At 38.9% G+C, this 24,330-nt stretch overlaps 1 protein-coding gene across 2 annotated transcripts in view; it reads left to right on the top strand.

The window, feature by feature from the left end:
- The window catches only part of Bank1 (B cell scaffold protein with ankyrin repeats 1), a 261,398-nt gene that overhangs the window by 85,445 nt on the left and 151,623 nt on the right, over window positions 1-24,330 (top strand). For both annotated transcript variants that reach the window (XM_021158678.1, XM_021158677.1), the window contains 2 exons: window positions 2,442-2,547; window positions 21,056-21,252. In XM_021158678.1, coding sequence (XP_021014337.1) covers window positions 2,442-2,547; window positions 21,056-21,252 — 303 coding nt within the window. The remainder of the gene's footprint in view (window positions 1-2,441; window positions 2,548-21,055; window positions 21,253-24,330) is intronic.

Genomic DNA, 24,330 nt, shown 5'->3' with positions numbered 1-24,330 from the left:
CTATTGGTAATAGATAAGCAGGAGATAGTCAGTGCCTTTGGGTTTTAGTTTATGATTATGATAAAATGCTCTCTAGATTCTAATCTGTTTTCTCATGACTACCCCTAATTATATTATGATATAACATTCTTAGCCAAGCAGACAAATACTTCAGTTTCTTCTCCGAATTCAGCAAACAGTCATATGTCTAAGTAAAACTCAATGGCATAGTATGTCCATGAAAAGCCAGATGGAAATTTAGAAGCATTCATATCAGGTAGCCATGTTTTCCTGGCACTGTCCTATTGGTTGTCTGAAAGGCCAACATAGGAGTAACAGATAAGCCATCCTCAACTGTAAAGACAATGGAAAGCAGTTAGTCCTAGCACAAGCCTAGATCCTCAGTCACAGAAGGATGCTACATTATTCACCCTGGGCTGTAATTGCTGGTTTCTATGTTTAAGAGGCACAGGCCTTGGCTTTGTTTAAGCCATTGTCCATTTGCATCTCTGTATTACAGTAGCAAAACTTACATTCCAAATACCTTAAAAGCTATGTGTTTTCAGTTTAAATTTTTTGAAGTGAAAGCAGATTGATGCATTTGTTCAAGCAGAGAAAAGCTGCCATGAGAAGCTCATTCCATAGAGTGCTATGCAGACTGCTGTCTAGGTTGGGGTGACTCCATTTCATTGATGTCTAAGAACTCGGTCAAAGAGTGTGGGGAAAAACAAATAGTAGTTACTCACTAGTGTTGACATATGATGTGTATCAGTAATATATTTCTTAGACTCCCAAATCAGAACTGGAGAAACAAGATTTCAAAACTATTTTTTCCTGTCATATTATTTGCAAGTCAGTTAAGGGAAGGATTCTATACATATCTCATCAGCAAGATATACAAAATTTGAAATAAATCTTAGGTTGCCTTGAACTTTAATGATTATTTCAGTATTCATGGTTTCAATGGAATGAAATGACTCATTCAAAAGTTAGAAAAATTAAGTTGTCTAAGGAGAATCTATTGCTTTTCCTTAAGATTTATCCATTTAAATAATGCTTTTTAAATTAACTTCCAAACTTCTTGGAGGTAAACAGAAAGAGAGAGACAGAGACAGAGGCAGAGAGAGACAGTGAGACAGAGAGACAGAGACAGAGAAACAGAGAGAGACAGAGACAGAGAAACAGAGAGACAGAGACAGAGAAACAGAGACAGAGAGACAGAGAAACAGAGGCAGAGAGACAGAGACAGAGAGACAGAGAAATAGACAGAGAAACAGAGACAGAGATGGAGAGACAGCGACAGAGAGAGATTGCCTAACTGTTTAAAGTAGTGCTTCTCACCTTCCCAGTGCTGTGACTTTTTAATACAGTTCCCCTTGCTGTGGTTCCCTCCTCTCTGTGTCAAGCTGACATAACACTGACCAGCACAGGCTGGACTATGCATGCCCCATTTAGGATTGAGAACTTCCCAGTTAATTCTCTGTACATTGACCAGCCGAGAGGCTCCATGTTAATTACCATCCAGTGCAAGGAGAAGCTCCTTTGATGAAAGCTGGGGGTGCACCGGTCCACAAGACGGGTTCTAACCTATCCTATCACTAAATGTAGTTGTGAGAGAGTTTTAGACATGAAATATATGAAGACAGCTCTAGAGTTCTTGCTTTCTTGAATACAAGTGAATCAGTGTAGCTGATAATACCCATCAACACCACAAGTCACCCATTATCCCACTTTCCTCCCACTTTCTATGTTCACATGAGCGACTTCTCTGCTGAAGAAATGATAATCCATCCCACAACAACTGTTAACTTCCAGTAGTCTATCATGGAGAAGTGGGACCTCGTGGACCCCTTCCCCATCCATGACGAAATGTTGACTTGATCAATCTTGTGCAGATCCCCATAGCTGCAGTGGTTTCCTGAGTTCAGCAGCTATGTCATATCCAGAAAGCATCTTTCAGCTGCACATCTTCCAGGCTTCTTATTCTGGGATGTTTCCTGAGCCTTTGGACTGGGCATAGAGCTGTCTCATTTAAGCCTCAGAATTCCAGCATCCACTTTTCTCAGGATTTTGGCCAGTTATGGGCTTCTGTACCAACTATCCCCCACTGAACTAAAAGATATCACTCATGGAGACTAGGGGCATCACTAATCTGTAGGTATAAATGTGAGAGGATGGAAGCATAACTTGGAATCATGATGCTACTAACTACTTAACTCCCTAATTTTGGGAGTTTGCCAACTTTTTGTTTGTCTTTTTTTCCTGTTTCCACCTATACCCCCCATTCCCATCTCCAGTTCTCATGTTCCCCCAAAATGTCCCACTCCTAACATCATGTCTTTCTTATTTATAACCCATTAGTCTAGTTAGTACTACCTATGTGTGCATTAGTGCATTAGCCATTCACTGAAACACAAGCATCCTCTTGGCTAATTTAAAATTTCCTTTTCATTTGAAAACAGAAAAGCATCGAAGAACTTGATAATGTTCTTGCATCTATATTCAAGCGTGAGATACCATATTATGAATTCAAACATCTCCAAGCTGAAACTTACCCTCAAAAGGAACGTGAGTATTTTTCAGTGGTATCATTCATTTTATTATATTCCAATCTCTGCAACCACTTAAGAAATGATAAAGCCAAAGGAGCAGCTTATTGTTTTATATAACCCCTTGCTCTTGAAGACATACTAAAGTAGAACAAAATTTAAATATGCCTTATTAGTATATAGCTGTGTATGCACACGCATGCACTATGCACACTCATGCCCATGCATGCATGTGTGGTGTATATATGTGAATGTAAGCATGAACACACACGCAGGAGGCAGAAGAAAACTTTGAGCAGTCAGTTCTCTCCATCTACCTTTACATAGGGGACTGAACTTGTAGCCCAGCTTTGCCCACAAAGCACTTTATCTACTGATCTATTGTGTCAACCCCAGTAGTTCAAACATTATGGTTCCATGTACTTATCCCATGTTGGACAACTGTGGGTAGTTTCTAAAACTAGTGGTCTTACCTCCTAATGTTTATTATAAGCATATGTTTGAATAAAGACATATGTGATGAATTTTATTTATAACATCACTGTTTATAAATGCCCCAAACTGAAATAACTTAATATTCTAAAATCAATGGTTATGTAAATTTTGACACACATATTAATGTGACAATCAGAAATTAATTTAATCATGATTGACTTGCTGGCTTTATTATTTTGATATTGAATAACAGACATGCATAGTAGTATGTAAATAGATGGTTTTCCCTGATGTTTGTTGCAGTTATATGTGAATTGTAAATTTTAAGTAATTGTGGGTTTTTTATTTCACAAAATGGGGGTCTCCTTGTTTAAAAAAATTCTAAATCTTCTTATTTGTACATGTGTGGGTATGATGTGTGGAAATCAGATGACAACTTGTGGGTATCAATTTTCTTCTTTCCCATTGGATCTCAAGAAAGGCACTGAGGTTTCAAGGTGTTGCTCCATGTATGAGTAACACGAGTTTCTGAGTCATCACACTGGCCTCTTTATGGATATTTTCTATAATTATTAGTTATTTTTGTATGATACAAAATACAAAAATATGAAGATATATAAGAGCGACCTATTAAAGTTCTATAGCCAAATATTACTGTGACTTCATGGTCTATTTTAGAAATAGGAATAATTAGGAACTTTTGTTCCTGCTTAGTTTAATGAAATAATGTTTCTAATTCACTTACTATCCAGCATCTGTAAAGCACTGAGATATAAGACAGATGCAGTGGTGACTGAGGCAGGAACAGGGCTAAGCAATATGAGAAGTGTACCATTTGCATACTAACATGTAAAGGATAAGGCATTTTCTGGCTGGTGTCTATGCTCCTTAAACAGATTTAGTATGAGCCATTCAGGCTTCAAGGCTGCACCAAGAAGAATCCCAAAGCCCAGCTGATTGTGAAGCAGCTAAATGTGTGAATGGTGGAATAATCATAGGATCTATTACAGGGAAACACCAGAGACATACAGTCTTTTTAAAATGTAAGAGTAGTGAAAAGGATTAATTATGTAATTCTCTTACAAAATAAGGTACCAAATTAGGACAGAAAAGGAATATAGCATTATTTTTTTTAAATTCAAGATACTTATAATAAAACAAGATAATATGCAGGTATTATCTAAACAATGCAGCACACTTTTTGGCCTATGGCATTAGAAGGGAAAAAATGTACATTAATTTTCATTGTCTGCTTCAGAGATAGGACTTTAGGCAACAAAGGATGAGTCGCAATGATGAGAGAGAAAGGAAAGCAGAATTCTAGATGAGTGAAAGTGTGTGCACAAATGTGAAGATGGAACTGGAATAAACTCTTTCAGTGTTACCTTCGTTTAGATTTATGAAGTTGGGTCATGGAGATGGGGAAGAATGCCTTAGGTCTTTCATTTCATAGGAGAATTCTAAATAAAATTAAAAGAGTGAGAATTTTTGGGTTCATGTGTGTTCCAGTTTGTATCTGAAATGTTCTTCAGACATCCTGGGTTAAAGCCTTAGTTCCCAAATTGCTGATGTTGAAAGGCAGCTGAGGCTTTGCAGATCAGGCCGAGGGGGAGGTTTTAGGGTAAGTGCCACATCTGCTTCAGTGGGAATGGAGAATCCCAGTCTTTCCCTGTCTCTTTAAATCAAGGCCAACCAAAATCTTTTCTCCTTCTGGTAATCAGGGTATTTCATTCATAAATAAAGGCAACTAGATTAGTGAGAAAGGGTAGAATAGTGTTGGGCCGATATGCTCTTTGATGGAGAATATTTAATGGGTGGAATCACAACTTTTAAATGTGTGTCTAAGATTGTCTTCAACATCTTTCTAATAAACATAGATTAAGATGGTGCTAATAACCCCCAGGCCTCGCTTAAGTATCAAGGGCTGAATACTTTAATTGCCTGCAGAACTTTTGTGATGCAACAGGCCTAAGCCGTGCTCAACACAAATTAGTGAGGACACTGGGCATCATCAGTGGTTATACTCCCAGGTTATCCCAAGGACAGACACATTTACCTGCCTGAAGGTATTTAAAAACATACCAGAAAACCAATCTATCCTCACAGTCTCTCTTGACAAAGAAAATCTATTAGTCTGTCTTTGAAAAAGTTATAAAGATGGTAGCTAATGCAAGTTGGGAATCCATTACTAGAATTTGATGAAAATTATCTAATTAAAACATTTAATTAAAATGAAACATTTTATAAGGTAACTTTTTTTTCAAAAGGCTGAAAAAAAGAAGACAATTGATAACATAATTCATCCAGATTTATTGCTGAGTATACTTAGGAAATTAGGTGCTATAAAACTTATGACACAATAATTCCTGTATGAAATACAAATGAATGTAATACAATAAACACAATAAAATAACAAGATAGATGTGAATGTGATTCAGTCCAGGTGCCACTGAGTTTTGCTCAACTTGACATAAAATAGTCACCTGGGAAGAAGGAACCTCAGTTAAGAAACTGCCTCCATCAGATTAGCCTGTAGACAAATCGATGGGGCTTGAATCATGATTCATATGAGTGGTGCCACCTGGGCAGGTGGTCCTAGATTGCATAAAAAGCCAGGCTGTGAATCCAGAGAAACAAGCCTGCAAGTCATATTTCTCTGTGATCTCTGCTTCAGTTCCTGCCTTGAGTTGCCACCTTGGTTCCCCTTGATCATAAACTAAACTGTAAGTTAAACTAAACCCCTTTCTCCTAAATGTTTTTTGGGACATGTTGTTTAGCAACAAGACAACTTATCTTCCTGACACTGAAGTTCTATTTCCATGCTATTTTCAAAACACCTCCTCTTAAAGACCCCACACCTGTCTCTCATCATGTTCATGGTGAATTGATCAAAAGGTTTGAGATGCCCTTCTTTATATAGTATTAATCTTAAGAATACTAAGGGGAAAACACTTCTTTTGAGTAAGACACTAAACATATTTGAATGTTAGGCAAACATCAAAGCAGGTATAACCGTGAGTGTGTTTCCCAGAACAGGTCTCCATCTCATCGGTGAAATGTTTCATTATTAAAGATATATTGTTTGTTTCTTTATATTTTAGCTAAGATAAAGAGAAGACCAGAGCATTGTGAGGAGAATGTACCCATGAGAGACTGAAAATGTGTTCAACACAGACATACCTATAAGTCATAGGATGACCTATAGACATCTGTGTTTATTAAAAAGCAAGAGTTACATTAGTGATGACTCGGCATTTTATTCATGAAAGAAGAGTGAGGAAACTGAACCTAGAATTTCCTAAAATTCCCCTTTAAAAGAAGACTGCACAGGAAAATAATAAAGAGTCATCACTAATGTAACTCTTGCTTTTTATTTCAAGCCAATCTTAGTTATTTCACAATTGTCTAGATAGCACACTTCCTCATTTGACATTCAGTTTTATGCTTTACCCTCAGTAGACAAAGCTGCACCCATGTAACAATAAGGTAGATGTACAGAAGAGGTTAAATCTGTGTCAACTTTCTCTTTGTAATGCTCTTCTATTGACTTATAAATGATTTTTCTCCTGGAAAGAAAAAAAAATGTTCCAAAAGGAAACAGTTCTCACTCGGAGGAGAACAAGAAACATTTCAAACAAACTCAGGAGAGTCCTGGATTTATTTGGGACTTGCTAGTATGTGGATAGATCACTGTGGACTGGGAAACTGATGTAAAAATTTACACTGAGCAGCTTTATAAGATACTAAAGCCAAGACTTCCAAAGAGCAGCACTGGGAGTCAGGATCACTTTCAGGATCTGCCACTTGGTTTCTGATTTATATGTGAATACACCTGGTTTGTCCATCACCAGAAAGTCTGGATGCAGCTGGGTGATGGAAAGGCTGGGCCAGTGCAATTGTTGCAACTGTTCAGTAGCTCTCAGCCACTTGTACTTCTGAACCACTTCCAGCTGTTCACAATTCCTTCATCCCCTTATGTTTTTCATAGTACTGCTACAGTCTATGTAATACAGGGTATTCTGAGTTATGGACAGGAAGAAATATAATTTAGCTGATTGTCAAAGTGGCAGTTAGTTTAGGGGGAAAAAGAAAAGACATTATTTATCCCAGACTGATAGACCCACCAAGAAATGCAAGCTGGCTCATTTAAGCCCAGTAAGTAACAACCTTCTCTCTCCCTCTAGGAAGAGAAGGGAACAAGAAGGGAAGAGAAAACAAAACTGCAAGAACAAATGCTATTCCTATTCACAGCCAGCTCCTGTGACTTGTGTTTAACTGCACCAAACAGGAGATGAAATGCTTTACATATGTTAACTTAATTTCTCACGGGGTTCCTGTGTTACCATTTAATCTCCACAATTCAGAAGTGATGTTAGGAGCCAGTCACTTACAAGAAGCCTAGCTCTTCATTATTATTATTATTATTATTATTTGGAGAAGGGGGGATGTGTGCATATTTTTATTATAACTACAATTTTTCAAAGAACATAGTTTAAATTTTGTTCAGATATGCTTAAATATATCTGAAATCTGATCTCTAATCCCTTTGAGAAGAAAGCTGAAAGTGTAGTGTTCTTCTTCACCATATTCGGACACTTTACCTTGCTGCAAACATTTCCAGGTGGGCTTTTGGAGTGTAAGTTCTGTGATACTGCTGTCTGTAGTGCAACCTACTGGCCTCTGGATTACAGGGACAAGCTATATCCTGTGGCTGTCATCAGCAGAGTCCTTGCTCTAGTGTGCATCTCTTCATCACTTCAGTGCACATGTCATTTTCCTGCCTAGTGTTTGATGAACTGAGAGTGGCTGGAATAAATCTTGAGCTAATGATAATCTTGCCACATGTGGCCAGAGACAGTACAGTAATACTGAAAAGCCTCTGTGCAGTCCTCTTAGTGTCATAAAGAGCCTAAAAGCTGGGACCAGAAAAATCCACAGAGTTCACTCTTGCCTTAAGAACTTCTGAAAACTCCATCAGCAGGAAGAGGCAAATTCATCCTTTGAACAGGGAAACGATCCATTTAAACATTTATCTTGTTTCCATCATAGTCTATGCCTCTTGAATCTTGTTCTTCAGGATGCAGAACATCATATCAACACACTGACATTTGCTGCTCTGAGGGTCAGGCTTCTCTGTAGGTATATGTATATTACTACTTTATGGGGTCCTTGTACATCTACTGTTCTTCCAACCCTTATTGCACCCTAATCCCTTCCAACACTCCAGGGAGGAGAGAAAGAAGGTTAGTGGGGAAAGGGACTTTTAAGTTCCTTTTAGACTACTTCTTGTTGATTTGGGTTATTGAGTTCCTTCTGGCAAATCCAATCTTGGTCTCTTCAGGACATCTCCAACTTCTTGTCTCTTTTCTCTCAACCACTTGACAAACTAGTAGGAACAGGAACCAGTAGGAGGAACAACCACACCTCCTCTCTTGGAGCTCTGGATTTTTTATACCCCCTCTTGAGTCCCTAGAATTAAACTATCTTCATCTGGCAGAACCATACACCTGACAGCCCACCCAGGAGGCAAATAGTCTGCCACTGTGAACAATATGAAGTATCCACATATCCTATACCTGGCAAACACATTATACAAACACATATAACAAAATCTGGGGGGGGGGTTCTTTTTTGTTTTTGTCATCTATTTTATTTATTTACACTACAGATTTTATTCCCCTCATCCACCCTGTCCATCTTCCAACTGTTCCACATCCCATACCTCCTCCCCACCTCCCACCTCTGTCTCAATGAGGATGTCTCCATCCCCCACCCATTACTCAACCAGACCTCGAAACTCCCTGGGTTCTTCAGTCTCTAGAGGATTAGGTGCATCTTCTTTGACTGAACCCAGACCCAGCGGTCCTCTGCTGTGTATGCGTTGGTGGCCTCATATCAACTGGTGTATGCTGCCTGGTTGATGGTCGAGTGTTTGAGAGATCACCAGAGTCCAGGTTAATTGAGACTGCTGGTCCTCCTCCTCAGCTTCTTCTAGCCTTTCCCCAATTCAACCTCAGGAGTCAGCAACTTCTGATCATTGCTTGGGTGCAAATATCTACATCTGATTCTTTGAGCTGCCTGTTGGATCTTCTGGAGTGTGGTCATGACAGGTCTCTTTTTGTGAGCATTCCATAGCCTCAGTAATAGTGTCAGACCTTGAGACCTCCCCTTGAGCTGGACCTTACTTTGGGCCTGTCACTGGACCTTCTTTTCCTCAGGCTCCTCTCCATTTCCATCCCTGCAGTTCTTTCAGACAGGAACAATTATGGGTCAGAGTTTTGACTCTGGAATGGCAACCCCTCCCTAACTTGATGTCCTGTTTTCCTCCTGGACTGGGCTCTGTAAATTCCCTCTCCCTACTGTCAGACATTTCATTTAAGGTCCCTCCCTTTGATTCCTGAGAGTCTCTCACCTCCCAGGTCTCTGGTGCATTCTGGAGTGTTCCCCCTCACACACATCCTACCTCCCAAGGTTGCCTGTTTCCATTCTTTCTGCTAGCCCTCAAGACTTCAGTCATTTTCCCCTACCCCATAACAGTTCAGGTCCCCCTCTCCCCTCCTACCTGAATCTCCTTTTCCTCCCATGTCCCTCCCTCTCTCCCCACTTATGACTACTTTCTTCTCCCTCCCAAGTTGGATTCAAGGGCCCAACTGAGGACACCTCAGGACTGTGTTTTTTAAGATACCAAAATTCTCACTATACTTCTCCAGTGACCTACTTTGTCTTAGAAGGTCTCTTGAAGCCTTGCTCTCAGGCACAACTTTACTGGCAGACATAAGTGTTCCAAATCTTCAGAAGAAAGTACAGAAAGTGACTTAACAGGACTCTCAATTACAAGACAAACTCATATATATCAAGACATATGGCTCCTTTCACTGAAAGGTGATTGGAATTTGAAATAAAAGCTTCATTTTAATTTAAGCCATATTCTTTTACTACAGTCTGTTAGTGAATCTAAAGCTCATCATAATTTATTTGATTCTTGCTGTCCTAATATTTCATTTGCTGCATCCTGAGTTGTAGATGCTTTAAAGGGTTCCATCACAACTGTCAGGAAAGCATTTGGCCCTTCTAGGACTCATGGGAGCAACTTAATAGGTCTTCAGATGAGACTGTTTGAGCCATCTGCTTCATCCTTTGAGTAGCAGCTGACCCAACCCAGTCACTTTTCTTGATGTGTAGACCTCACTAGCTATACAACTTTTTTCTCTTTGTCCAATATTTTCTCTTCATACGTTTGTCTTTGGCTAGATTGGGTTGCTTGAAGAAAATTCCCACTATCAATAGCATTAATAAACAGACTGATGGGCACAGTCACATGTGTCCTATTTAACTCTGGTGGGAGAGTTTTCCAGCCTTCATAGGTCAAGTTATCAAAATCCAGAACACCTTTCTTTTCTGTTTCTACCTCAATAACAGGGGTTTCAATGATGGCAGTGAGACTGACTCTGCTTCCCAGAGCTTTTCCTTGCACTATTGTATTAGTACTTGCTGAAAATTGCCAAGAAGCAACACTGAACTTACATCTGAAAGTCCCAGAATTTGTGGGTATAAAATGAACTTGTATGTCTTTTGTGGCACGAGGTCTTGTAACAACTTTTTCTTGAAAGCTAAACATGTTTGTTTTGAAAGATCCACCATCTCATTGTTTGCACAAATACAGAGAACTCCAATTGCTGACTTGTAGCCCATGGTCAGTTGGGCTGAGGACACTAAAGAAAGTCTGTGAAGAAATCCCTCACACAAGCATGAGTGTACCTCAGTTCCTTGGGTACCCTGGTATTCCCAAATCCAGTTACCATCCCTGAGTTCAATGGTTCAGTTTCAGAGTTTGTAACAACAAACTACACATGAAAGGGCTTTACTGTACTCAGTAGGTTCTGGTATACAGCAGTAGAAAATGCATTATAAAGAGAAGGAGGAGCCATCAATCCAGAAACAAGACTTGGTCCTATAAACATCCTGGAAGCTACATGTTTCAGTATAAGAGTAAAAGAGAGTATCCTGAAATCCCACAGACATGCATGTCTCTGTGGTCCTGAGGTAAAGTGGCATTCCCAGATGAGGAGACTGGTAGCAAGTCCTGTAGGGTCACAGTAACTGTGTATAGAGGATGTCCATCCCAGAGTGCAGGATACACAACAGGTCAGTTCTACACTGCAGCAACAAACACATTGTGACCGTGTATGCTATGGGAGATACTTCCAGAATGTTAGGAGTCACAACAGCAAGGAGGAGCTAAAGAGAGGAGATATGGGGAATTGTTCCCACATTTGGAGGAAAATGTTATAGCAAGATAACAATGTTGACTTATTATACACACCATTTTAATATGTAATATATTTGAAATAACTTTATTCATTTTACTGTATCTTCCAATTTGACAAAATGATGATTTTCATTTCATGTACCATGATTGCCTTCAAAGTACCCATTTCATCCTATGGCAAATATCACCCTTTAGGATGAAGCTCTATGCCCCCCCCCTTTAAATTTCTAGTACTTAGTACAAATTTCCTAGAATTATTCATTCATCAGTGGCAACCGAAAACTATAAATCATCATCCATGGAAATGGATACAAACACATTGGAGCTTCAAATATAAGAATGGGTTTTTATTTTGTTGAAGTAAATCAAATATTTAGATCTCATGCTTTTTGCCTTTTAGTTTGTCTTCTTCCTCTTCTCTTGGCATCTGCTAGAACAGAGGGATGTTCTGGCCCTCGTGCCTTCTGAAGGTGCTGCAGTGACCTCCCTGTGTACTGAGTCTCTCTCTTCTGCTTCTATAAATCCAGCACCAAAAGTACAGGTTTATTAGGGTCAAAAGTAATAAGCATCTATAGGTATGTCAGAGTCAGGAAAGGAAACATACACCAGCTCTTAGCAACAGAAACAAACTCTCTACTCTCCATTTTAGTAAAGAAAATGAATACTTAGGTTAACTTCAACTAGACAAACAGAAGATAAAACAAATGCAATGAAACACACATTGTATTCGTGTCCTGCATACGCCAATAACTAAGAAGCCTCTTTATCTGTAGTTGTAAGGCAATGTTGCTCAGACTGAAATTTCTTTTACAAACCCTGGCATGCCCAGACAGCTGAACGCCTCCTTTCACTTCTTGAAAAGATAAACTGTTCTCAGAGTTCTAAACTGTTCTAAAAGATCTAAAACTGTGAACACTCAAACTGCTTTATTTGAATAAGAAAGAGGCAGAAAGTCATAGGATTCATCTTTTATCTCATTCTGATAGGTAATGGTGTGCACAATACCACACTTACCTTTCTTTGGTATTCCTTACTTCCCTACATGGGCAGATAGATGGATGGGTGGGTATGTGGATGACATATAGGTGAGGTAGATAGATAGATAGATAGATAGATGACAAGTAGAGAGATAGATACATATAGAGAGATGAGAGATAGTTGATAGATTAATGATAAACGATTTAAAAATAGATTGATAAGTAGATAGACTGAAAAATGATAGATGGATGATATATAGATAAATATATTAATAGATAAATAAATGTAGATAGATAGAGAGGTATAAGTATATATAAATAACTTTTATTTGCCAGATTTAATTGTCATCTCAGAGGCTTATTGCCGAATAAGCTCACCCTTTCTAGATATTTCTGAACTCTGGCTAACTGGCTCAACTCAGCTATTTTGGCTCAAACTCTTCTCTAAACTGACTGATTCAAACTGGTTCTTCTCAGCTTCTCACTGAATCACTCTGCTTGGTCTCAAACTCAATCTTTCAATTTGTTCTAATCTTCTGGCTCCTTATGGTCTGGCTTTAATGGCCTCTGCTGACCTGTACTGCACAAACTACACAAACTCTACTCAACTGCAGCTCCACTACATTGCCTAAATTCAACTGATCTGCACTCACTGATCAGCAGTTCAGGTATGGAGAGCACTCCATGCCTGATTCACTCTCGAGTGCTCTTAAGTCAGCCCTCGTTCCCATTTGTTCTCATAAGAGTTGGGTGTATCCTATCTCTGACTCATCCTGTCAAGTCTTTCTCTGATGTGTCATTTTGTCTGACTATCAATTAGGCATCACTTTCAAACATGACTGCTTCCTTCTACAAACTAACTTTACCTTCATTGTTTAGGATTAAAGGTGTGTACTAAGAGCATGTCTGTATTCCAGCCAGATCACATAGACCTAGAAGGTTTCTGGATGTGAACCCTTGCCAGAGAGCTAATGTTGCTGGATTAAAATTACTCTATGTAGATAGACAGACAGACTAGGTCTATGTAAGAAACATATGTAATAAATATGAACTCTATATATTAATAGACATAGATTTATGAAATACACTTTTTAAAATTTTTGGTATATATGATGTTTGAATGGTGTGTGTGTGTGTGTGTGTGTGTGTGTGTGTGTGCATGCCTGCAAGTGTGAGTTTGTGCCTTCTATGGTGTGTGTGTAGATGTTTCAGAACAACCTTTGGTAGCACCTTCATCTTCCACCCTGTTAAAGCTAGATCTTTTTGTTGTCCATCACTACATACACTGGATTAGCTGAGCTCGGGATTCCTGAGTTTTCTTTCCTCTGTCTCCCATTTCACTGTAGGCATGCTAGGACTGAAGATATGCACTTAATTCTGCAAGCCAGCCTAACCTTAGCTGTTTCATAACCATTGTCATATTACATTTTCATTTAATCTTGGTATTATATAGGAAGCCTTCTGAAAGCCATGTCAAATTCTTCCCAGGACCTTTAATATGTCTAAGACTGTCCAGATTTCTTCATGGCCTTGCTTATTTTTACTACATTAGTCATTTAATATTGTAAGTATATCTCAGGTTCTAGACAACAAAAGGCTGGAAATATATACTAAACACTCCTTGTTAGTGAACTCAAACACCCCGACCTTACACACTCATTCACTGCTTCATGCCACACATGGACTTCTGTGATACCCATTTGGGGAAATAAGCATAGCAATCCCCCTGTAAGGCATGGTCCTCAGTTGTCACTCATGATCTCAACCGTCATGTCTGCTTTCAGACTTCTGCTGTTCCTGGTTCTCCTGGTTTTTATCCTTCTATAGTAAACACACTGTAGATATAAAGTTGGAAGTTGACAAATGATTTTTATTGTTTAGCTTATATTTTATCAGCATTTATTGTATAGACTATTTCATACACTGATGTTTTTAAAAGCCCTCCATTATATCACACTTGCCCTTTGTGCTATCTCCATTCCTTTACCTCAAAACCCTTCTCCTACTTTTTTTTTTGCTTCTGAATGTGCTAGGTTTGCTAGGGATTTAAACTCTGGTCCTCCTGCCTGTGTGGTCAATTCTTCACCAATTATACCATCTCCCCAGCCCCTTTTCCTACTTCTTTGTATTTAACACCCAGAGAAAACTCCCCACCCTAACATGTTTAGCATAAAGTAGAATAATATTAGAGCTATTATAATCCTCACTTCTAACCCTCTACTTTTAGAAATAGAGAGGTTGAGGTACAGAGGGTTGAAGGAATATTTTTAAGAGGCAAAGATTTACTGGTTGAGCTGGGATTAAAATGTGCATCACCTGTCTTTTAAGCTCTTCTTCATGTGACTCATTGTTTTGTCTGAAAGTGGCCACCTGGCCTCTCCCTCCATATGAATGAAAGCTTAATATCCAAGAGAGTAATTTGTGAGAACGAAAGGCTTACATGTCTTGCACTGCCAGTTCTCATACTCTCCTCACTGTCAAATTTTAAATTAATTCTTGTATTTTATACCTGGACACGTTCCATTCCATTTTTCATTCTATTTAGCTAGGTTAAGCTTTTAAAAGCTCTGGTTTGAATATGCCAATCTCATTCTTGGCTATCATTTTTAGGGATTATCTTAGACAGTTTAAGCACTCTGTACAGAACATCCATGACTCAATTTCCTCCTCTGTTTACTTTAACTTGTAAAAGACATGTCTGATTAAATGGTCTTTCCAAAGATTCCCCCAGACATCTTCATTGGCTGATAGATCTAAGAGCTGATGGTTCTCTAGGTGGGGTAGATGGGACCCAGTGATTTTGCCATATCTTACTGTGACTTGTAGCTTTCTAAGTGCATTCCTTGACAATAGCACACACTCACAAGAAATCTTGATTAGGTATTAAAGTTTGTGTGGCACGGCAATACTTGCAAGTAATCTCAACACTACATGAGACCCTTTCTTAAAAACAAAACTGAACAAAATTTATGTACTGAAAACTAACCATACTTTAGTAGGTTCTTGTATTTTTTGAAGAAATCTATTATTTTTATCTAAGAATATTATAAATATTAATTACATGCTGTTAGTGTAAGAAAATGGCTAAATAAGAGCAAAGATTAATAGAACCCCTCCACCAATTAGGATATACAACTTTCCTCTTAATGCTACTAAGAATAAGCAATTCAGAACTCACGGTTTCTTTATTGGTGGGTATTGCCATTAGTTTTGTGTTTCGAGAGAGGGTCTTGTGTGCTGGAGGCTGGTCTCCAATTCCATATGGAGTCAAGGAGGACCTGCAACTCCTGTTCCTCCTGCTTACACTTCCCATGCACAGAGAGAGTAAGTATACACCTCACAAATCATCACTTTTAATTGATTTTTTATTATCATTCTTTAATATTTCTTTACAGCCCAGTCATTATCACCCTCCCAGTCCACCCTCTTACAGTTCCTCATCCTATTCCTCCTCCATCTTCAAGAGGATGTCCCCCTCCCTCCCACCCCACCAGACGCCCCCCCCCCACAGGGGGGGGGGGCTTAAGTCTCTCCAGGGTTAGATTCTTCTCTCACTGAGGCCAAAGCAGGCAGGCTTCCGATGTATACGTGTTGGGGGCCTCATACCAGCTAGTGTAATTTAAAATATAATGACACCATCTCCTCTCTTCCCTTTCACCTTCCCACGTCTCCCATAGCTCCTTCTAATTTGTTTCCTCCCTTTCCCTTTAATTATTGCTGTTATACACATGTCTGTATAAAATATAAATGCAGCTTACTGTGTCCTTATAGTGTTACTTGTCTGTATATGGTTTCAAGGCTGGTCACATGGTACTGAATAACCAACTAGGGGTCTCATTCCTGAGGAAGACTAATTTCTCTCTGGCTCAGCATTTCTTAGTTGCCTCTAGCTCTTTGTCAAGGGGTGGGGCCCTGTGTAATTTCTTCCATCATGCTGGCATGTCTATTGATAGTGTGCTTGTTTAGGTCTCGTTTTGGCAGCCTTATTGTTGAAGAATCATGAGTGCAGCTCCCCGAGCATTTCTAGAAGACACATTCTTTCAGCAGATATTCTGGTCCTTTGGCTCTTATTATCATTAAACCCCCTCTTTCCTGATTTTTTTTTTCTGAGCCTTGACTGCAGTAGTTGTGTTGTAGGTATATCCAATCCATAATCAGTCGTTCTTTGCATTTAACTCCTTGTAGTATTCATAATTGGGTTTTTTTTTTGTCTCTTTCAAAGAGAAACAACTGTGATGTGGGTATAAGGATCAGTATTTATAATACAATTAGGCTTAGTAAAGTCTTGAGATCCATGGCTTCATTAGTCCTGGGACTATAAACTACCTTGAGCTTTGTTTATTATGCTTTTCTGTTCTTTCTTTCTTTTTTCATTACCTTTTCTTTTTTACAGTCCACCTGTTGTCCGCCTCCCAGTCCCCTCTTTCATACTTCCACATTTCATTCCTCCTCTCCACTGTCTCCAAGAGGTTGTACCCCCAATCCCTTCCAGGCTTCCCCACTCCCTGGGGCCTCAAGTCTCTCGAGGGTGAGGCACATCTCCCACTGAGGCCAGACCAGTCAGTCTTCTGTTGTATATGTGTGAGGGCCTCAGACCAGCTCCTGTATACTGCCTGGTTGGTGGCTCACTGTCTGAGAGATCTCAAGGTTTCGGTTAGTTGAGACTGCTGGTCTTCCTATGACGTCGCCCTCCTCCTCAACTTCTTCCAGCCTTTCCCTAATTCAACCACAGAGATCCTGAATTCAGTCCAATAATTGGGTATAACTATCTGCTTCTGTCTCAGTCAGCTGCTTGTTGGGCCTCTCAGAAAGACAGCCATGCTAGGCTCCTGTCTGTAAGCATGCCCATAGCATCAGTAACAGTGTCAGGCCTTGGAGCCTCCCCTTAACATAGATCTGAAGTTGTACCAATCACTGGACTGCCTTTCCCTCAGTCTCTTCACCTATTGGGGGTGGGCTTTAATGTTTCAAAATGCTCAAGCCAGGCCCAGAGTCTTAATCTCTTGCTGCTGCCTGGAGATCCAGATGTAGAATTCTCAGCTACCTTTCCAGCACTTTCGAGCCTGTTACCCACCCTGCTTCCCACCATGATATTAAAGGATTAAACCTCTGAAACTGTAAGCCAACCCCAATTAAGTATTTTCCTTTATAAGTTGACATGGCCACGATGTCTGATCACCACGATAGAATATTGACTTAGACAGTTGCAGAGACAAATCTTGCAAGAATATTTGGCCATATCTAAAGCAACAGCAGTCAGAATATAAATACAGAGCATGTGAAAGCTGGGATAAAGCAATTCCAAACTATAATGGCTGTAGCTGCGCATGTTATCTAAGTGCCCTGCAGAGGTCCTGATTAAAGAGATTTGGGTGGGAAGGAATCCCAGGGCAAATCACAAACCTGAAGGAGCCAAGCAGTGGCCACAGAAAAGCTGGTAGCTCACCAGGGCTCAGCCTTCACTCTCTGCTGAAGACGAAGCTGTGATCTGACCATCAGTGTATTTGAAGTCCGTGATCATCTGAGCCTGAGTAAACCCTTGGCTCAGAAAAACACACTCTGCTCACTCTACAGATTAATTTCTCTCAACCACCAGAGTGGACTTGGCTTTCTAAAATGTGTGTGTTCAATTGTAGGATATATATTGATTATTTCAGTCCTTTAGTACCATGCAAGTATTGCAATGCAGTAATATTGCAAGATGTGTGGGAAGGAAGAATGGGAGCTCTCCTTAGTCAAGGAAATAGCATCCCAAAGGAACCATCATGGAAATGCTCCTAATGCTGAACTTGTCAGTTATGGCTGTTTAAATAACCACAGTGATCATTCTACAGAACCTACTGAGAGAGTTGATGTGGAGACATAAAAGGAGAATTTTCATCAGTGAAATGGAAAATATAGTAAAGAAAACTCCTCTCAAAACTGCGTAAAATTAAATGCACTGTCAGACATGATAACACATACCTTTAATTCAGCACTTAGGATGCAGAGGCAGAGAGTTCTCCATGAGTTTGAGTTAGCCTTGTCTACATGGTGAGTTACAATCTAGCCAGGACTATATAGTAAGTTCTGTCTGAATGAATCAATGGATAAATAGACAGACAGACAGACAGATGGGAGACAGACAATGATAAATGTAGTGATAAATAGATGAGATAGATAATAGACAGATGATAAACAATGATAGACATACAGATGATATATAGTTGAGATAGATGATAGATAGATGTTGCAGTAAATCTCCAACCCCAATAAGCCTATGCAAAAAACCATGCAACTCAGTTATAATATGTATAAGCTGCACGACTAGATTGGGCAGATTTACCACTATATTACTCTGTTCCCCAGCTATGAGATCCCTTGTTACTTGCCGCTTCTCCAGGCCATGTGATTTTGCTCGATCTTCCTTCTACCGCCTCTTCCTCTCTTCTGTCTCTTCCTCCACCTCCCCTCTTTCATCTGTTCCCCTTCTATAAAAACCTCCAGCCCCACCTTTCCTTCCCGTGGTCCAATCATAGGATCTAGCCTTTGTTTGACCAGTTAAAATAGCGAGAAGGATGACATAAAATCACAAGAGTATGTGATCCACTCCTCATCGGGGCAGCCCCTCTTGGCGAAGCAGAATTTACATGGAAATACAAACAGTACCAGGGCAATCCCCAACAGATAGACAGACGGAGAGACAGACAGACAGGTTTAGATAGCATTAGTAATAGAAACAACAGAGAAAGAAAGGAATCAGTGAATTTAAAAACAGATCAAAATATATTATTTCAACTAAAAAAAAACCAAAGCAAACTCTTTGAATCTACAGAAAACTGCAGAAAGACAGAAAACTCTTCTCTGTATTCATTTGCCGTATCTCTGCTTCAAGCTTTAGCTGATTTTATTGAGTTAATCTAGCATTTATGTACTCAATTTCCCAGTGAAGGCAAGAAAGAATGAGGCAGGAAAACTATTTCAAGCAAAAAGTGATCCTAAATTGATGTGGGGAAACAAGCAGCAGATTCAATAAGTCTTGAAAAGCTCAGAAAGAAAATAAGTTAATAAAAATACTAAACACTAAAAACAAGAAACACTAAAACCAAGTTTTAATAGTATAGTCTCTGGAGATAAGGAATTGAGAAATGTTGGGAAAATATATTCTACCCAGGAAAATGATTGAAGGGCAGAAACCAAAGACTTTGTTGCATAAGAATGCAGAAAGTATAACTCACTCACATGAGATACAAAATACCTTGAGAATTTTATAAAAATTAGGATGTAACTGCCTTTAATATTGGGAATTGCTAGACTTGCACGTGAGGGCACTTTTGTGATGATAAATGTACTCATTTAGGTGATTGTTACAGGGTTGTGCACAGTTGCCCAAATTCATTGAGTATGATCACTTCTGTTTTAAATACAGATTATGCTGTAAAAAACACTGATAGAAATAGAGACATAAGCAACTTTAAGCAACAATATTACTGATAATGTGGTCTAGGGTTGAATCCTCAAAATGATTGTCTTAGGGTTACAATTGCTGTGATGAAACACCATGACTAAAGCAACTTGGAGAAGAAAGGCTTTATTTGGCTTACATTTCTATATCACTATTCATCATCAAAGAAAGTCAGGATTGGAACACAAACAGGACAGGAACTTGGAGTCAGGGGCTGATGCAGAGTCCATGGAGGGGTACTTCTTACTGGCTGCTTCCCATAGCTTGCTCAGCCTGCTTTCTTGTAGAAGCTAGATCCACTAGCCCAAGTGTAGTCTCACCCACAATGGAAGACACATTCCCACATCACTGAGTTGAAATAAAGTCACATAAGCTTGCTTACAGCCTGATCTTATAGAGGTTTATTTCTCAATAGAGCTTCCTTCTCTTTTAATGATACTAGTTTGTGTCAAGTTGACATAAAACTAACCAGGATGATGATGATAGAGGAAAAAGGCCCATAATGCAATGGAGGTATTAGTACAAAACTTGATCAGGCTCCATTCTTTGATACTGGACACATTCCCACAATACAGAAAAGAGCCATTAGACAATGATGCCCACACTTCTGCTGTGTGAAAATTGACTTCCAAGGAAGTTCTTTATTTGGGGGTACATCATAATACATTAACTTGAAGATACTGAGAGAATTTGTTGATGTTAAAAGATGCATACATTCCTATAATGAATATATATTTATTTCATAAAATGCTAAAACTGAATTAATAGGGACTTAACCTACCTGAATGGCAGGATGCAGGAGCCATGATAAGACATGGGCTCAAAGGAGATGGCACTGTTAGTAGATTTTTTCTACTGTAGTCAGGGATGAGCTGATCAAGGCATAAGGGAATTTTGACATCACCAGGTAGATATCTGTATTTATTAACTTTGACCTATTTTAACTACAGAAAAAAAATCTATAATGAAAATCATTGCAAGTATATAGGAATTTATATATTACATGTTTTCAAGAGAATATTTTATTGAAAGTTGGTACCAACTTTAAATATTGTCAGTGATTGTCCATAAAACTCTTACCTTATAAAATGTCAGACTTTGACTTATTTCATATCATAAAGGGCCTAGTACACTGTTTGAAATGTGAAAGGTAAAATTCTTACAGTAATTTTAGACTGCTCCACAATGAAGATGGGGGAATAAATGCTAGCGAGTTATTTGTATTTATTTGAAGGAAGTAGGGAAGAGAGTCTGCATTGCAACAGCCACTGTTGTTTTCTTGTATTTACTGAAGTTCTGCTCAGCTTTCTGAGTGTGACTTTCAAATTAGATTGTGTATAACTGTCTCATGGCAGTGCAGAGATAAGGAAATATTCAATCTTGGTATTTTGTCTGTCTCCAGGTACTCACACCACAGAACTCCCAACACTTCTTCACTGTGCCGCAAAATTTGGCTTAAAGAATCTGGCTCTTCATCTGCTGCAGTGTTCAGGAGCAATGAGGGCAGCTAGAATGAAGGCTGCGGATGGTTCAGACCTGCTGTATATTGCTGAAAGGCATGGTCATGAAGAACTCAAGGAAGTCTTTGAAGACTTTCTCGTAAGTTTTTCCTTTTCCGCATATATCTGCAGCTGGCTCTTTATATGTGCATGTATGTAAACACGAATGCATTGCTATGTTGAAAACTATGACTTTACACAACTAGAAATATCGTGCAGGATGGAAGCTTCTGTTGGTTTGTTAATCTGAAAACTCGGAGGAGAAAAACCAGTTCCAAAACTATCCAACTAAATGGACACTAATCAGGTCCATACCTGGGATTCCTGGAGAAATGACCCCAAATTTAGGTCAATAGGGTGCTCTTAAAAGCAAACCCTAATGAGGCTAAGGTACTTTCCACTGCCATCCAACTGGGGATCAGCATACATCCCGATGTACTTCCTGCCTATGTGTGTATCTATCAGCTATGTGTGACCAAGCACGTAAGTTGCTAATGGGTACACCAAACTTGTTTGCATGGCTAAAAACATGTGGCTTGCTGCATGAACACCAGCCTCCAGCAACTCAGAATGTATCTATCTCTCTTTAGGCCACTAGCGCTTACAGTTTAACTTTATTTATCCCTTATAGGTTCCAACTTGTCCATCATCTTAAAAAAAAACCAACAAGCAAAGCTTTATAAGATTAGTGAGCTATATAACCAACTCTGACTCACCCATACTCATCTGACTTCAATTTGTCTTTCTGTTGGCATCTGGGGAATCTGTTCAGTATTGGAGAAGAGATGGCAAAAAAGGCAAAGAAATCATTTACCTTCATTTCTTTGTTTGAGAATCTAGAATCTGTGAAGTACATGCAAACAGGTCAGTAAGTGCAGGGTTAAAGGAAAACACTCTGGCAATCATTCGGAAAAACCTGCTCAATAGCAAGTGAATTTATGTTGTTGGAGTTTATTTCTCTTGTGTGATTCCTTCTGTTTCCCTGTTGACTTCCCATTCCTTATTGTTTCTATATAAGCCCCAAACTTCAGAACACTCCAGACAGATAATTTAATGAGAAGGCAACAAGTGAAAGATTTGAGAAGGGAATGATACGATTGCAGCAAATAAAGCTTGCACACTATGTTCTCATAACCAAGTTTAGAAGCGCCACTGCTTTGTAATAAGAGAAGTGCACATTTTGCCCCAGAAAATGAATTATACTTGTGAAGGTACTGGGGAAAGTTGACTGTGACAGTGATCATGCCAGTAAATATGTCAAAATTTATCTTTGGATTTTTCACAACTAATATAATTGTATGGCCAATAAGCAGCTAACGTAGAAAGATGGAACACTGTAAATGGATTCTGGCTCTTTTAGCCCTTAACTGATTATCACAGAAATTCAGGCAAATATTGGACTTACAAATACAGTGGTCAACTGGAGCTCCAAAAGAATAAGATGATAAAAACCAATGCAGGTCTGTTCTCCATTTACCAGGAGTATCAACATATTACAGGAGCATGTGCATGCCGTCCACTCTCTGAAGTGGCAACAGAATGTATTTTGCACACATTTAAAATAAACATACGGCCTGTAGTCTAATGAAGCACAGTTTTCCAGTCTAAAGCCTTCAATCTGAAGCCTGTCTTGCCTGAATCCTGGTGCATTGTGGGTAAAGCCTTTCACCAGGGCTGATAATTGCACTCATTTTACTACAATGTCCTCTATACGAGGTCCTTGATCAAAGGATATGGTGTGCATCTCAGGTTAGTCAGTCATATCAGCTTTCCATTGCCTGTAACATGCTCATTCATTTGGCACTCTTGGGTCCTCAAGGGTTCTAAATTCTATTCCCTAATTTCAGTCTCTGGTGAACTCTGCATATTTTCATTAGCTTTCAAAGCTTTCAAAGCATGCTGGTGACTGTCCTTATGAAAAACAGTAGAGGGCTACAACAAGAAGACTGACAGGCATAAGACACAGTGGGGGATTTTGTTTTGTTTTGTTTTGTTTTGTTTTGTTTTGTTTTGTTTTGTATTGTATTGTATTGTATTGTATTGTATTGTATTGTATTGTATTGTATTGTGTTGTATTGTATTCTTTTGGTATGTATGTCTCTGTTTCTATATGTATGGCATGGATTCCAAGTGTTTGTGCTCATGGTCTCTAGGTAACGATTCATGTTACAGTACTAGCTTATTACTAGCTTTATAGGGTTCAGCTTGATCACTATTGCATGAAATTTGTGAAGTGATCTTTGTATGCTATTTGCAAGTGATCCTTTAGCCAGTCTGTTTCTAGAAGATTTTTATCATTATAGATTAGATGGATATCAATCTGTGATCATCCTGCTGTGACTGAGAATGTGGTTGTGGCTGTGGCTGTGGCTGTGACTGTGCTAACGGGTGGCAGATCTGTAAATGCATTTTGATGATCATGGATAACATAAACTTTAATACATTTTCAAGCAATCAGATTTCCTCTTGCAAATGTGTGGTTAAGAAACTGTAAATATCTGCAGGATGTGGTAACAGTTTTGGAAAGTGTTTCTTATGATTTACAGGTTGTATAAATTATTTCTCTAGTTATCAACTTTGTATAAACAAATCTAAGAATTCCTTGGTAAAGCTATGCAAGATACATCCCATGTTAATGCTGTTTATTCCAAATCATGTTAGCTGTGTCTTTAGGTGTGTATCTAAACTGAATAGCAAAAAATTGAATTCTCATTATGTTACTAAAATATCTTATTATTTCCTAAATATTTATGTAACTATAGTATTAAGTCTTATTCTAATTATCACATGTATGCAGACATCCTCAAAATTTTCTTAAACTATTTTTCCAAAGATTTGGAGGCAAGCACTGTTCAAATTTGAAGCTGATAATGGTCCACCGACAGATTATTTAGTTCACTGAACAAAGACTACTCCTTTTCACCACAGACACAATCTAGCCTTTGCCAGTTTGCTGATTTATTCAATTCTTCATAATCTTTCCATCAGAAGACACAGCTGATTTACAATGTGCTATATTCAGGTTATTGAACTATACCAAATGAGCCAGAAAAGAGGATTGTTATTTCAGAATAATATAGACAAAAGGCAGTATATGGTATACATAAGCCAGCCATGTACTTATCATGATGTTAACTATGTAGAGGCACAAGAGGAGCAAAAGAACTTCATTATTTAT

This window comes from Mus caroli, chromosome 3 (genome assembly GCF_900094665.2).
Source record: "Mus caroli chromosome 3, CAROLI_EIJ_v1.1, whole genome shotgun sequence".
Taxonomy (NCBI): Eukaryota; Metazoa; Chordata; class Mammalia; order Rodentia; family Muridae; genus Mus; species Mus caroli.
Note: the sequence above shows the minus strand (reverse complement) of the source record. Positions and strands in the feature narration are given on the sequence as shown.